Genomic DNA, 14,628 nt, shown 5'->3' on the forward strand with positions numbered 1-14,628 from the left:
CTCACGTGCTGGCCCCAGGAGCACCACAGGCCAGGTTTGCATCAGCTCAGGTTTGCATCAGCTCAGGTTTGCATCAACTCAGGAATCCCTTCTCAAAGAGGCTTTCTGGCAGCCCAGAATTTCACAGGCTTAGAGAAGGTTCTCTGCACATCTGTGGTGTTTGAGACCAAAAGGACTTCGTTTGGGGCTCTTTGGCTGCCCACCAGGCTGCCCTGCAGCTCTCCAGGCTGTATAAAGCCCTGAAGGTCATTCATGGGGTTGCCAGCAGAACACCAGGAGTCCTACTGCTCCCTGGGGGTGCAGCACAGGGGTTGGGAGGGCTGTGGGAATAGGTGGGCAGGGGGTAAGACCTTATGGTAGGGCAGCCGAGGGCTCACGTGCTGGCCCCAGGAGCACCATAGGCCAGGTTTGCATCAGCTCAAGTTTGCATCAACTCAGGTTTGCATCAACTCAGGAATCCCTTCTCAAAGAGGCTTTCTGGCAGCCCAGAGTTTCACAGGCTTAGAGAAGGTTCTCTGCACATCTGTGCTGTTTGAGACCAAAAGGACTTCGTTTGGGGCTCTTTGGCTGCCCACCAGGCTGCCCTGCAGCTCTCCAGGCTGTGTAAAGCCCTGAAGGTCATTCATGTCCTTCTGCAGTCCCACTGCTGCCTGAGGGCTTCTGCACCCAGAGCAGGCTGGAAGTGGATGAGCACCCAGGCACGGTCAGTGTCCTTTAAGGGCAGGGTTAAGACAAGGACAGGGCTGTGTTTCAGTCCTCTTGTGCCATGCATGGACACTTGGACTTCTCCTAAGCAAGGAGGGCAGGAAAACTTCCAATCAAAAGCCATAGACTGGTTTAGGTTGGAAGGGACCTTAGAAATCATCAACTCCAACCCCTTTGCCACAGGCAGGGACACCTCCCACTGGAGCAGGTGGCTCAAAGCCATCCAGCATGGCCTTGAACAGCTCCAGGGACTGGGCAAATCCTCTCACCCCAGCCTGCAACACCAAGAGCCAGGCCTGAACTCAGCAGCCCACCAGCAGCAGGAGAAACACCAAAGCCCAAGGGACTTCACAAGCCAAGGAAGCTTTGAGTTCATCCTGCTCTGGGCTCCTACCAGAGTTCCTTTGGGGGTTTCTGCTGCACGCAAGAGGGGAGGAAGCCAGGAGGTTGCTCTCCTTGTGATGCCTGGCATCTGCAGGGTACCTGGGATGGAGGAAATCCCCCCCTGCTGCCCAGGGCTCTGCAGGATCGTTCCCCAAGCTTAAGAGCCATCTGGCATGGGCAAGAGGCAAACCAAGCTCGGGATTGCTGTGGATTTCATCTTAGGATGTCCAAAATAAATAGTAGTAAAGTAAAATTCCATCATCAGGCAGCCCCTTGGGAGCCCAGCCCCTGCTTGTGCCTGTGACACCTGTGGGGAGGAACTCATCTCCAGTGGCTGCCCCAGGAAGGGGAAGGAGGGAACAGCATGGAAATAATGATGATGATAATAAAGCTAGTAATAGTAATAATAATTATTATTAATAATAAAAAGGTCATTTAAGGGGGTAAAAAAAAAGGGATTTGATTAAAGTTGACCCCTGGAAATGAAATGCCAGGTTCATGAAGGTGGTTTTTGGAGCAGGGGTTGGTGTTGCTCGGCACAGCAGCTCTCTGCCAGCTCCCCTGGCTTTGGTAGCCATGGTTGCATTGGCAAAGATCTCAGAGGTGAAAACATCCCAGACCTGGGGGGAGGGATTTGGTGCCTTTGCCTCCCAGCCAGCCTCACTCACCTCGTCGGAGATCTGCCCTCCAAAAGTGACCCATGTCCCTAGAGAGAGCAAAGGAGTCTGTTACCATGGGAGGGGTTGGCCAAGGAGCCCCCAGAATGGAGGCTTCTTGGGCTCAGATGGGGTGAAAATGGGGAAAAGGGGGTTAAAAGTGGCTTTACACGGGGCTACATGGGGTTGAAGTCAGGTAAAATGGGGCTAAAAGGGACCAAATTGGTTTCAATGGGGTTAAAATGAGGTTAAAACTGGGTTAAATGGGGTTTAAATGGGGCCAAAGGGGCTACAGCTGGGGTAAATGGGGCTGAAATTGGGTTAAATGGTGTTAAAATGGGGCTGAAATTGGGTTAAATGGGGTTTAAATGGAGCTAAAAGGGCTAAAATTGGGTTAAATGGGGCTAAAATTGGATTAAATGGGGTTTAAATGGGGCTAAAATTGGGTAAAATGAGGCTAAAAGGGCTAAAATTGGGTAAAATGTGGCTTAAGTGGGGCTAAAACTGGGTTAAATAGGGTTAAAGTGGGTTAAATGGGGCTAAAATTGGGTAAAATGGGGCTAAAAGGGCTAAAATTGGGTAAAATGGGGTTAAAGTGGGGCTAAATGGGGCTAAAACTGGGTAAATAGGGTTAAAGTGGGTTAAATGGGGCAAAAATTGGGTAAAATGAGGTTAAAATGAATATAAATAGGGCTAAAATTTGGTAACATGGGGTTAAAATAGGGCCAAAACTGGGTAAAATTGGCTTAAATGAGGTTTAAATGGGGCTAAAACTGGGGGAAAGGGGTTAAAATGGATATAAATGGGGCTAACATTTGGTATAATAGGGTTCAAATGGGGCTAAAACTGGGTAAAATGGGGTTAAAATGGGGCTAAATGGGGCTAAAAGGGCTAAAATTGGTTAAATGAGGTTAAAAGGGGATAAAATGGATATAAATGGAGCTAAAACTGGGCGTAGTGGGGTTAAATTGGAGTTACAAGGGATTAAAATGGGGTTAAAATGGGACTTAAAAGGATCCAAAGCTGGGGAAAATGGGGTTAAAAGGGTCCAAAATGGGGTCAAGGGATGTTAAAAGGTGATTAAAGGGGATTAAATGGGGTTAAAAATGAGGCTACAGGGTCTGCAAGGGGGTAAAAAGGGGGTGAAAAGGGGAGAAAATGCATCTGAATGCATCTCTCAGGCTGCCCAGAGAGGTTGTGGAGTCTCCTCTGGACAGCATCCATCTCCCCCTGGGCGCTGTGCTGCTGGGCAAGCTGCTGGGGGTGCCCTGCTGGAGCAGGGGGAGGGGGTTGGACTGGATGATGTCCAGAGGTCCCTTCCCACCTCCTCCATGCTGGGGTTGTGTGAAATCCAAAGTGACTCTTCCCAGGAGCTTTCCCAGTGCCCCCCAGCAGCACAACCCAGGAGCAGAGCTCAGGCTCTGAGTAACTGCAGCTCCAACTCCCTTGCAGGCTTTGGGTTGTCATTATTAGGAGCAACCTGAGGCACTCTCTCTTTCTGACCAGAAAGAAAAGGACTGCCCCGTGGTGGGAAGGGGGTGGGGATTTAACTGGATCTTCCCTGTTATTTCAGCATTATTTCAGCTGCCTTTCTGGGGCACATTTCCTGAGCCACTGGCAGCGAGAGACAGCAGCGAGCTGGGGAAGCGCCAGGTCCCCTATGGGACCCTGCTCAGCCAGCACATCCTCAGCCTTGGCACACACCCTTCCTGCCCTACCTCATCTGACCTTACAGACCACCTCCTGGCAAGCCCTGCTGAGAGGAGCCCAAGAGAGGAGCTGTGACATCATCTGTGCCTTCTGTCACCTGGTCATGAGGTCACTTTGGGCCACAGCACAACTTCTCCCTGGGCTTTGAGATCCACACACCAGCTGGGTGTAGCACTGCACCTGACTCGTGGAATCAGAGGATTGTCTGGGCTGGAAAAGACCTCTCAGATCATCCAGCCCAACCAGCAACCCAGCCCCACCACAGCCATCACACCCTGGCCCCAGGTGCCATGGGCACAGGTTTCTTGAACCCCTCCAGGCATGGGGACTCCACCACCTCCCTGGGCAGCCCCTGCCAGGCCCTGACCGCTCTGGCACCAAAGACATTTTTCCTCCTCTCTAACCTAACCCTCCCCTGGCACAATTCCAGGCCATTGCCTCTCCTTCCATCACCTGAGATTGGGGAGCAGAGCCCAACCCCCACCTGGCTGCAGCCTCCTCTCAGGGAGCTGCAGAGAGCAATGAGGTCTCCCTCAGCCTCCTCTTCTCCAGGCTGAACACCCCCAGCTCCCTCAGCTGCTCCTCCCCAGCCCTGCTCTCCAGACCCTTCCCCAGCTTCATCACTGTTCTCTGCACCCACTCCAGCCCCTCAATGTCCTTCTTGGAGTGAGGGACCCAAAACTGAACCCACTGTTCAATGTGCAGCCTCACTTGGCTCACAAAACTCTACAGAAGGTAAAACTTCTCCTTGTTTTGTCCCCCCCTAAGGCAGGCAGAGAGGTGCAGGCTCCAAGCTGGAAAGTTCACTGTGATTTTGCAAAGTAGCTCCCAAAGAGCAAGCAATAGGGTGGGAGAAAACAGCCTCAAGTTGCACCAGGGGAGATTTAGATTGGACCTGAGGAACAATTTCTCCCCCAAAAGGGTTGTCAAGCCCTGGCCCAGGCTGCCCAGGGTGGTGGTGGAGTCTCCATCCCTGGAGGGGTCTCAAAGCAGGGTAGATGTGGTGCTGAGGAACAAGGTCTAGTGGCCACGATGGCATTGGGTTGATGGTTGGACTCAACCTTAGAGGTCTTTTCCAACCTTAACGAGCCTGGAGACATTGATATCTCCTTAATGTCCATGCAGACACTCAAGGTCAAACTTGATGAGGCCCAGAGCAACCTGATCTAGCTAAGGATGTCCCTGCTCACCGCAGGGCAGCTGGACAAGGTGAGCTGCAAGGGGCTCTGCCAACCTGCTGCATCCTCTGATCCTGCAACACGGTGCCAGCAGGGCTGGGTTGAGCTCTGATGCTGCTGAGGGAGGGGGAAAATTGAGTTCCTGCTGCCTGAGGAAAGGAGTTGGTGCAGCAGGCAGTGCACCCACAGCTTCATTAAAGATGCATTGGGTAGCTGCTGCCTCACAGCAGGCACAGGAGGTGAACCTGGAGCAGGAGGCAGCACGCAGCTCATGTGCCTGCTGCTAAGGCTGGGGCTGCTTTGATCAGCCCCTGCTTGGAGACAGAACAAGAGCTGGAGCCCTTCACACAGCCTTGCTCTCTCCCCCTGAAAAAAACAAAAGGCTCAGCCTGAAGCTGCTTCTGCATCAGGGCTCTTGGAGGACAAACCAAGAGGAATCTGTGGCCCCAGGGACAGTGGTGTCCTGGGGTGCAGCAAGAAGAGTGTGGCCAGCAGGTTGAGAGACCTCCCCCTCTGCTCTGCCCTGGTGAGGCCACAGCTGCAGTCCTGGGGCCAGCTCTGGGCTCCCCAGCTCAAGAGAGACAGAGAACTGCTGGAGAAAGTCCAGGGGAGGCTGCAAAGCTGCTGAGGGGCCTGGAGCAGCTCTGTGAGGAGCAAAGGCTGAGAGCCCTGGGGCTGAGAGCCTGCAGAAGAGCAGCCTGGGGGGAGAGCTCATCAATGCTGATCAATACTTACAGGGTGGGTGGCAGGAGGGTGGCACCAGGCTTTGTTCAGTGGTGCCCAGGGAAAGGCCAAGAGGCACACAGTGGAACATCAGAAGTTCCATCTAAGCATGAGGAGGAACTTCTTTAATGTAAGGGTGATGGAGAGCTGGAGCAGGCTGCCCAGAGAGGTAGTGGAGTCTACACCTATAGAGACATTCCAAACCCAACTGGATGTGCTCCTGTGAGACTATCCTGGTGTCCCTGCTCTGCCAGGGGGGTTGGACTGGGTGACCCCCAGAGGTCCTTTCCAGCCTCTGACATTCTATGCTGAATGGTTCCTGGGTATTTAAACCCAAACTCTGGATTTCCATCAGGGGAACCTGAGCTCTGCAAAAGCCAAACCTCCACAGAGCAGAAGCTCAAAGCAGAGCAGAACCCACACATACTTCTAATTAATTTTCCACTCTTAGAGGACAATAATTCAGTGATTCATAGAATGGGTTGGGTTGGAAGGGTGCTCAAGGAGCATCCAGTCCCAGCCCCCCTGCCATAGGCAGGGACACCTCACACCACAGCAGGTTGCTCACAGCCACATCCACCCTGGCTGCAAACACCTCCAGGCAGGAGGCTTCCACCACCTCCCTGGGCAACCTCTGCCAGGCTCTCACCACCCTCCTGGGGAACAACTTCTTCCTCACAGCCAATCTCAATCTCCTCACTTCTAGTTTTGCTCCATCCCCCCCAGTCCTGTCCCTCCCTGACACCCTCAAAAGTCCCTCCCCAGCTTTCTTGGAGTCCCCTTCAGATACTGGAAGGCCACAAGAAATTCTCCTCAGAGCCCTCTCAAGTTAGATTGATTCACAGAATGGTTTGGGTTGGAAGGGACCTTCAAGATCACCCAGCTCCAGCCCTCTGCCATGGGCAGGGACACCTCCCACCAGCCCAGGCTGCTCAAAGCCTCATCCAGCCTGGCCTTCAACACCTCCAGGGAGGGGGTGCCAGCATCACCTACCTGGTTAAAGACCTCCAGGAGGGTCTTTCCTCTTATCACTGGTGGGGAACACTCTGGTCCCACCCCCTCCCAAGACAAAAGTGGGTTTCAGGCTCTCATGAAGCTGCTTTCTGCAGCTGAAACAATGAATAAATAGCTAACTGAGATGCTAACTGGAAGCCTGCTTTCCATGCTCAGGCTTCAGAAGGGTTATTTTGGTAGGAAATCCATTAAAATGAATCTCTGCTGAGGGGGGAAATAAAATGAAAGAATAAACCAGGCTGAGCTTATTTATCCCAAAGTGATTCTTTTGCCTCTTTTTCTCTTTGCTCTAACAGGCACACAGGTCCCCAGCACCTGCAGGAGAAGAAAAGGAATTATTTATGCACCCCCTGCACTGCACTGCTCAGCCTCTCACATCCACAGGGCTCCACCAGCACACCACCAACTGGGCCCTGGGGGCATACAAAACACTCAGGTGCTGGGGGGCTCCTCCCTGGAGTCCATGAGCTGAAGGTCCATGCTGACCTTCAGCTGCCTCCCCTGGTCATCTTCTAGCACCAGCTGGCTTTGTAAGATGATTTCAGTCAGCATTTCCTGCTCCTGGAGTACTTCCAAGGGGGGGTTCAGCTCTGCACAGTTCTATCATAGAATCAATAAGGTTGGAAAAGACCTCCAAGATCATCAAGTCCAAGCTGTCACCCAACACCTCATGAATAACTAAACCATGGCTCCAAGTGCCACAACCAATCCCCTCTTGAACACCTCCAGGGCTGGGGACTCCACCACCTCCCTGGGCAGCACATCCCAATGGCCAACAACTCTGGGAAGAACAGAGGACCCTTGTATCCTCCTCCCTTCCCCCCAGGCTGAGCTGCAGGAGGTGTGAGCCACCTGAGCAGATCCTACTACCTGAGTTGTCTCCTCCTGTACTTACTCTGATGAGCTGTGTGTAACTGAACTTGGCTGCTGTACTACCCAGCAAGGCAGTTCTGACCTTGACTTCTGCTTGGACACAATAAAAGCATTTTGTGCATCTCATCTTCTCCTGGGAGACCTCTTGCTCACAGCCAGCTGCACTGGGGACCAGCAGGGGTTTGGGTGGAAGCTGGGGATGTAGCACCCCAGCCCCTCCAGGGCCATGCTGCCCTTCAGCTGCCTCCCCTGGTCAAGGGACAATCAGCTTGGGGTGGGGGAGTTGGGTAGAGCTGGGGAGCAAAGGGCTGGGCTTGTCAGAATCATGGAGGTGGGGAAAGAGCTCCAAGAGCTGGGAGACTGAGACTGGAAGAAATCCTTTCCAGCGAGGGTGGGGAGACCCTGGCAGAGGTTGCCCAGGGAGGCTGTGGCTGTCCCCTCCCTGGAGGTGTTTCTCCTGCCCAAGCTGGGCTTGAACACTTCCAGGGAGGAGGACATCCACAACCTCCCCAGGGAAAAGGACATCCACAACCTCCCTGGGCAACCTCAGGTTGCCCAGGGAAGTTGTGAATGCCCTCCTCCCTGGAAGTGTTCAAGACCAGGCTGAATGAGGCCTTGAGCAAGATGGGCTGGTGGGAGGTGTCCCTGCCCACGGCAGGGGGCTAGAACTGGATGATCTTGAAGGTCCCTTCCAACCCAACCCATTCTAGGAGTGGAGGTGTTTAAGAAGAGCCTGGATGAGGCACTTGGTGCCATGGTTTAGTTGATCAGATGGTGTTGGGTGATAGATTGGACTGGATGATCTCAAAGGTCTTTTCCAATCTATCCTATCCTATCCTATCCTATCCTACCCTACCCTATCCTATCCTATTCCTGGTGTGGAGAGCTTCCAACCCCCCCTGGGCACTGTGCTGCTGGGCAAGCTGCTGTGGGTGCCCTGCTGGAGCAGGGGGCTTGGGCTGGGTGAGCTCCAGAGCTGCCTTCCAACCCCCGCCCCATTTATCTACCACTCCCATGCTGAGGTGGGAGGGGGATGCCTTCCTAAGCAGCAAGTTTGGGGGAGACACAAGCAAGAGATCAGCCTGGGGAAGGGAAAAGGAATGATTCAAAATAAACACCTTTAAAAATCCCAGCCAAAAAAAAACCCAACCACCAAATTCCCAACCAAACCCCACCCAAAGCCCTCACTTTCTGCAGTTTGTTTTTCCTCCCCACCTCTTCCTGCTGGCTGTGGAGGTTGTGAATCATCCTCAGTGGCTGTTGGAAATGCCAAGCACCTTCTGCAGGGCTATTTCTGTCGGGGTTGAGCAGCGGGCAGCGAGCTGCGCTGCAGCCCCCCCCCCCCCAGCAGCAGCTCTGGGAGCAGGCACCCACCAGCCCCAGCACACACCAACCACCTGCTGTGCTCCTGGCACTCAGCCCTCACACAGCTTCTCACTTCCCTCACCACAGCACAGACCACAGAGTCTCAGCACCATGGGGCTTGGGAGGGACCTCTGAGGATCATCTCGTTCATCCCACATCAACAAGGACCTCTGAGGACCATCTTCATGCCACAGGGAAAGGGACCTCTGGGGATCATCTTCATCCCACAAGGAAAAGGACCTCTGGGGATCATCTTCATCCCACAAGGAAAGGGACCTCTGAGGATCTTCTTCTTCCCACAGGGAAAAGGACCTCTGAGGATCATCTTCATGCCACAGGGAAAGAGACCTCTGAGGATCATTTTCATGCCACAGGGAAAAGGACCTCTGGGGATCATCTTCTTCCCACAAGGAAAAGGACCTCTGGGGATCATCTTCTTCATCCCACAGGGAAAGAGACCTCTGGGGACCATCTTCATGCCACAGGGATAAGGACTTCTGAGGATCATCTTCATGCCACAAGGAAAAGGACCTCTGGGGATCTTCTTCTTCCCACAAGGAAAAGGACCTCTGGGGATCATCTTCTTCATCCCACAGGGAAAGGAACCTCTGGGGATCATCTTCATGCCACAGGGATAAGAACCTCTGAGGATCATCTTCATGCCACAGGGAAAGGGACCTCTGAGGATCATCTTCATCCCACAAGGAAAAGGACCTCTGGGGATCTTCTTCTTCCCACAAGGAAAAGGACCTCTGGGGATCATCTTCATGCCACAGGGAAAGGGACCTCTGAGGATCATCTTCATCCCACAAGGAAAAGGACCTCTGGGGATCTTCTTCATCCCACAGGGAAAGGAACCTCTGGGGATCATCTTCATGCCACAGGGATAAGAACCTCTGAGGATCATCTTCATGCCACAGGGATAAGGACCTCTGAGGATCATCTTCATCCCACAGGGAAAGGGACCTCTGGGGATCATTATCTTCATCCCACAATACTCCAGACATGACCTCACCAGGGCAGAGTAGAGGGAGAGGAGAACCTCCCTTGACCTGCTGCCCACACTTGTCTTGATCCACCCCAGGTCACCACTGTCCTTCTTGGCCATGTGGGAACACTGCTGGCTCATGGGGAACTTGTCCACCAGGTCCTTCCCCAAGATCTCCTGCCCCTTGCCTTGGGAAGCAGCTTCCCAACTGGATATTCCCACCTCCAGGAATTAGTCAAAAGTGGCTTTGGCTCCATTTCCACCACAGCCCAGCAAGGTGTGATGGTTGCTGGGCTCTCTGTGCTGCCAAATCCACCAGCTCACAAAGTCACTGCCAGCAGATGTGTCACCTCTGCAGGGAACAAAAAGAGTTCCTGGCTGGAAGCTGAAGCTTCTCCTCCTGCCAGTACAATTTTATCCCTGGCTGGATCCTGGCACATGGCTCTGGTCTGGCACTTGAGCCACCAGCAAACCACAGCATCACACAACTGCTGACTGGAAAAGACCTTTAAGACCATCAAGTCCTGGACATTAGTCCTTGGCTAAACCATGTCCCTCACCACCACATCCACAAAGCTCTTCAACACCTCCAGGGATGGGGACTCCACCTGGACAGCCTGGGAACCCTTTCAGTGAGGGGATTCTTCCTAACATCCAATGCTCAGCCCTGCATGCTCTAAGCACCTGGGTGCAGGCTGGACCCTTCCCCACCATCCCAGGCCAGTGGATGTTTGAGCCTCAAACTGAAGCCCAGAGCCTCAAACTGATGCCCCAAGCCCCAGACTGAAGCCCAGAGACTCAAGCTAAAGCCCCAAGCCCCAACCTGAAGTCCAGAGCCTCAAACTGATGCCCCAAGCCCCCAGACTGAAGCCCAGAGCCTCAACCTAAAGCCCCCAAGCCCCATTCTGAAGCCCAGAGCCTCAAACTGATGCCCCAAGCCCCAACCTGAAGCTCAGAGCCTCAACCTCCAGGTCAGAGCCCCAAACTGAAGCCTCAGCCTCAAGCTCCAAGCCCCAAACCGATGCCCAGAGCCCCAAGCCGAAGCCCAGAGGCTCAACCTAAAGCCCCAAGTCCAAAACAGAAGCCCAGAGCCTCGAAGTGAAGCCCCAAACTGATCCCAGAGCCCCAAACTGAAGCCCCAAGCTGAAGCCCCAAGCCCCAAACTGGAGCCCCAACCTGAAGTCCTGAGCCCCAAACTGGAGCCCCAACTTGAAGCCCCAAGCTGAAGCCCAGAGCCTCAAACTGAAACCCCAAGATGAAGCTCAGAGCCCCAACCTGAAGCCCTGGGCCCCAAACTGGAGCCCCAAGCTGAAGCCCCAAGCTGAAGCCCAGAGCCTCAACCTGAAACCCCAAGATGAAGCTCAGAGCCCCAACCTGAGGCCCTGAGCCCCAAGATGAAGCCCCAAGATGAAGCCCAGAGCCTCAACCTGAAGCCCCAAGCTGAAGCCCAGAGCCCCAACCTGCAGCCCAGAAGCTCTCCCCCACCCAGAGCAGCCTTTTGCTCCCTGCTCAGCCCCCACTCCTCCCACGCAGCTGCACTCACAAAGCCTCTCAGTAAATTTAGCTGCTGCTGCTGCAGCTCCACATGCTTGAAATCACAGAACAGCTCTGCAAAATGTTGGCTTTGGGGTTTTTTTTCCTTCCCCTTCTCTCCTCCCCCCCCCCCCCCCCCCCCCCCCCTTTCTCCTGCTGCTTCCTTCCCATCCCTTTCCTCCACCACAACAGCTAAGGCTGATAAATCAAACCTCTGCACAGAGAAGACAACTGCTTTCAAAGGCTTGGGTCTATTTTAGCCAGCAGAAGAGCTCTTCTTGGCACAGCAGACCTTATTTATGGCTTGTGGTGCAGGGTGACTTTCACAACCCACTCTAGTTTAAAAATCAACTCTCCAAGCCTGTTAAGAAGAAAACCCCAACAAACCCCAAACCAAATGACCTAAACCCTGGGGCACAGTTGGAAGCAGCTGGGGAGAGAGCAGGGAGCTGGGAGGGGATGCCCAGAGCTGCAGCAGGTACCAGATGTGGGCAGAAGGCAGCTCCCTGCCCACTTCTGCTGGCACCCCTTCTGCCCCCAAGGCAGGACTGTGGGAGTCCAGCACAGCCAGCTGCTTTCCTCAAGGCTCACAGAATGGGTTGGAAGCACCTTCAAGATCAGCCAGCTCCAACCCCTTGCCATGGGCAGGGACACCTCCCACCAGTCCAGCTTGCCCAAGGCCTCATCCAGCCTGGCCCTGAACACCTCCAGGGAGGAGGCAGCCACAGCCTCCCTGGGCAGCCTGTGCCAGCCTCTCCCCACCTTCACTGCCAAGAATTTCTTCCTCATCTCCAGTCTCCATCTCCCCTCTCCCAGCTCAAAGCCATTTCATAGAATCATAGAATCATAGAATCAAACAGGTTGGAAAAGACCTCAGAGATTAAGTCCAAGCTGTCACCCAACACCTCCAGACAACCAAACCATGGCTCCAAGTGCCACATCCAAGCCTTTAGTGAACACCTCCAGGGATGGTGACTCCACCTCCTGGAGTACCTCCCTGGGCAGCACATCCCAATGGCCAATCTCTTTTGCTGGGAAGAACTTTCTCCTCCCCTCCAGCCTAAACCTCCCCTGGCACAGCTTGAGACTGTGTCCTCTTGTTCTGCTGCTGGTTGCCTGGGAGAAGAGACCAACCCCCACCTGGCTACAGCCTTCCTTCAGGGAGTTGTAGAGAGCAAGAAGGTCTCCCCTGAGCCTCCTCTTCTCCAGGCTAAGCAACCCTTTCATCCTACCACTACAACATTCCAATGCCTCTGATCCCTGGGGAACACAAAGCCCAACTCAGCATGGGGCTGGAGCAGAGCAGAGCAGAGCATCCATCCCCTGGTCAGAGGAATCTGTACACATCCCTGGGACCTTCACACTTGTGATGCCCCAGCCCTGCACAGGATGGTGCTTGCAGGGAGCAAACACTCTCCTCCTCCCCACAGCTCTTGGGGGTTTCATACAGATGGACTTTAACGTGTTCTCCACATGAACGCTTCAGCTGCCAGCAGTTACTTGCATGAGTGAAGCCACCTGGAGCTGTCCAGCCTCACCCAGCAGCTGCTGGCCAGAGGCACCACTGCAGGAGCTGCAGGGCCAAGCCTGGGTGCGCTGCAGGGCTTATGGAGGCTCTTTTGGTTAAACATTGATAAGATAAATGATTGATAAGGGATTCTTCAGCTCTCACCTCAGCACACAACAGAAACCATGAGGTGAAAGAAAACCAACACAGAGTCACAGAACTGTCAGGGCTGGAAGAGACCTCAAGGCTCAGCCAGTCCCAAGCCCCCTGCCATGGGCAGGGACACCTCACACCACAGCAGGTTGCTCACAGCCACAGCCAGCCTGGCTGCAAACACCTCCAGGCAGGAGGCTTCCACCACCTCCCTGGGCAGCCTGTGCCAGGCTCTCACCACCCTCATGGGGAACAACTTCTTCCTCACATCCAATCTCAATCTCCCCACTTCAGGTTTTGCTCCATCCCTCCCAGTCCTATCCCTCCCTGACACCCTCAAAAGTCCCTCCCCAGCTTTTCTGTAGCCCCCTTCAGATCCTGGAAGGCCACAATGAGGTCTCCTGGGAGCCTTCTCCTCTCCAGACTGCACAACCCCAGCTCCCTCAGTCTGTCCTCACAGCAGAGCTGCTCCTCCTCGTGGCCCTTCTCTGGACACCTTCCAGCACCTCCAGAGCCTTCTTGTAATAGAGGCTCCAACAGATTATGGCAGCTCCCAAGGCTGGAGTTCTGACATGTAGAGGTCTTGAAGGCACTCTTAGATATCTCCTGTGGAGGGTTGGGGGGTGGTCAGGTCAGGTTAGAAGGTTCCTCAGGGGTGCTATGAGTGGAAAGCATCACTTCATACCAGGGGCAAACAGCCTGGCTGGTGTACAGAACTCTTAACACACCTAAAGGCTTCTGCTAGGAGGCACCTGCAAGACCCAGCAGAGGCTGGAGCTCTGAGAAGGCACTTTTTAGGCTGCAGTACAAGAGCAGTGTGTGGTTTCTGACCACAGAGGTTACTCACCCAGCCCCAGGCACGAGACTCTCAGCCCAGATTTCCCCAGGTTCCTAGAAGGAAAAGGAAATCATTAGGAAACTGTTGTTAAGCCCTCGAGGGACAAAACTTAACCCCATGGGAAAGCAGCAGCTGGAGAGGAGAAGCCTGGTGCTGTTTGCATTGGAGTCTGGAGAGGCTGGGCATTGGCACAGGCTGCCCAGGGAGGTGGTGGAGTCCCCAGCCCTGGAGGGGTTCCAGAAACCTGTGGCCACGGCACCTGGGGCCAGGGTTTGGTGGCCATGGTGGGGTTGGATTGAAGGTTGGACTGGATGAGCTTGGAGGTCTCTCCCAACCAGAACAAGTCTATGGTTCTAGGATGGTAAGTCCTTGCCCAAAAGAGGCAGCTTCTGCCTCAGCTGTTGGCTTGGGGAAGGCTAAATGCTCTGCCCTCTGCCTTTGCCTCACTAAGCTGTGGGAGAAGCTGTGTGGAGCTGGGAATAAATCCAGATGCATTCAGTTGTGTCTCACACCTGGGGACCCCAGGTCCTGATGACCTTGGGCTGGTTGCTGCTGGGGACCCAAACCTCCTGCAGACCTTGGGCTGGTTGCTGCTGGGGACCCAAATCTCCTGCAGACCTTGGGCTGGTTGCTGCTGGGGACCCAAATCTCCTGCAGACCTTGGGCTGGTTACTGATGAGGTCCAAACCTCCTCAGACCTTGGTCTGCTTAGTGCTGGGGACCCAAGCTCCTGCATTCCTCCTTTAGAACAAGACACCCCACAATTTGCCAGCCCAAAGGGAGGCAGCACCTCAATCCCTGCCACCAGCTGCCTCACAACATTGAGCTCAAGTTCTCTCACACAATCACAGGATGGTAGGGATTGGAAGAGACCTCTGGAGATCATCCAGTCCAAGCCCCCTGCCAAGAGAAGGTCACACAGGAACACATCCAGGTGGGTTTGGAATCTCTCCAGGGATGGAGACTCCACCACCCCTCTGAGCAGCCTGCTCCAGGGGTTT

At 54.2% G+C, this 14,628-nt stretch overlaps 1 protein-coding gene across 2 annotated transcripts in view; it reads right to left on the minus strand.

The window, feature by feature from the left end:
* KCNAB1 (potassium voltage-gated channel subfamily A regulatory beta subunit 1) overlaps nucleotides 1-14,628 on the minus strand; it is an 80,673-nt gene that overhangs the window by 16,141 nt on the left and 49,904 nt on the right. For both annotated transcript variants that reach the window (XM_068144864.1, XM_068144865.1), the window contains exons 2-3: nucleotides 13,637-13,680; nucleotides 1,758-1,795 (exon numbers count right to left, since the gene is read on the minus strand). In XM_068144864.1, the coding sequence (XP_068000965.1) occupies nucleotides 1,758-1,795; nucleotides 13,637-13,680 (82 nt within the window). The remainder of the gene's footprint in view (nucleotides 1-1,757; nucleotides 1,796-13,636; nucleotides 13,681-14,628) is intronic.

Source organism: Melanerpes formicivorus, unplaced genomic scaffold, assembly GCF_026170545.1.
Source record: "Melanerpes formicivorus ecotype bairdi unplaced genomic scaffold, bMelFor1.0.p_v2 SCAF_12, whole genome shotgun sequence".
NCBI lineage: Eukaryota > Metazoa > Chordata > Aves > Piciformes > Picidae > Melanerpes > Melanerpes formicivorus.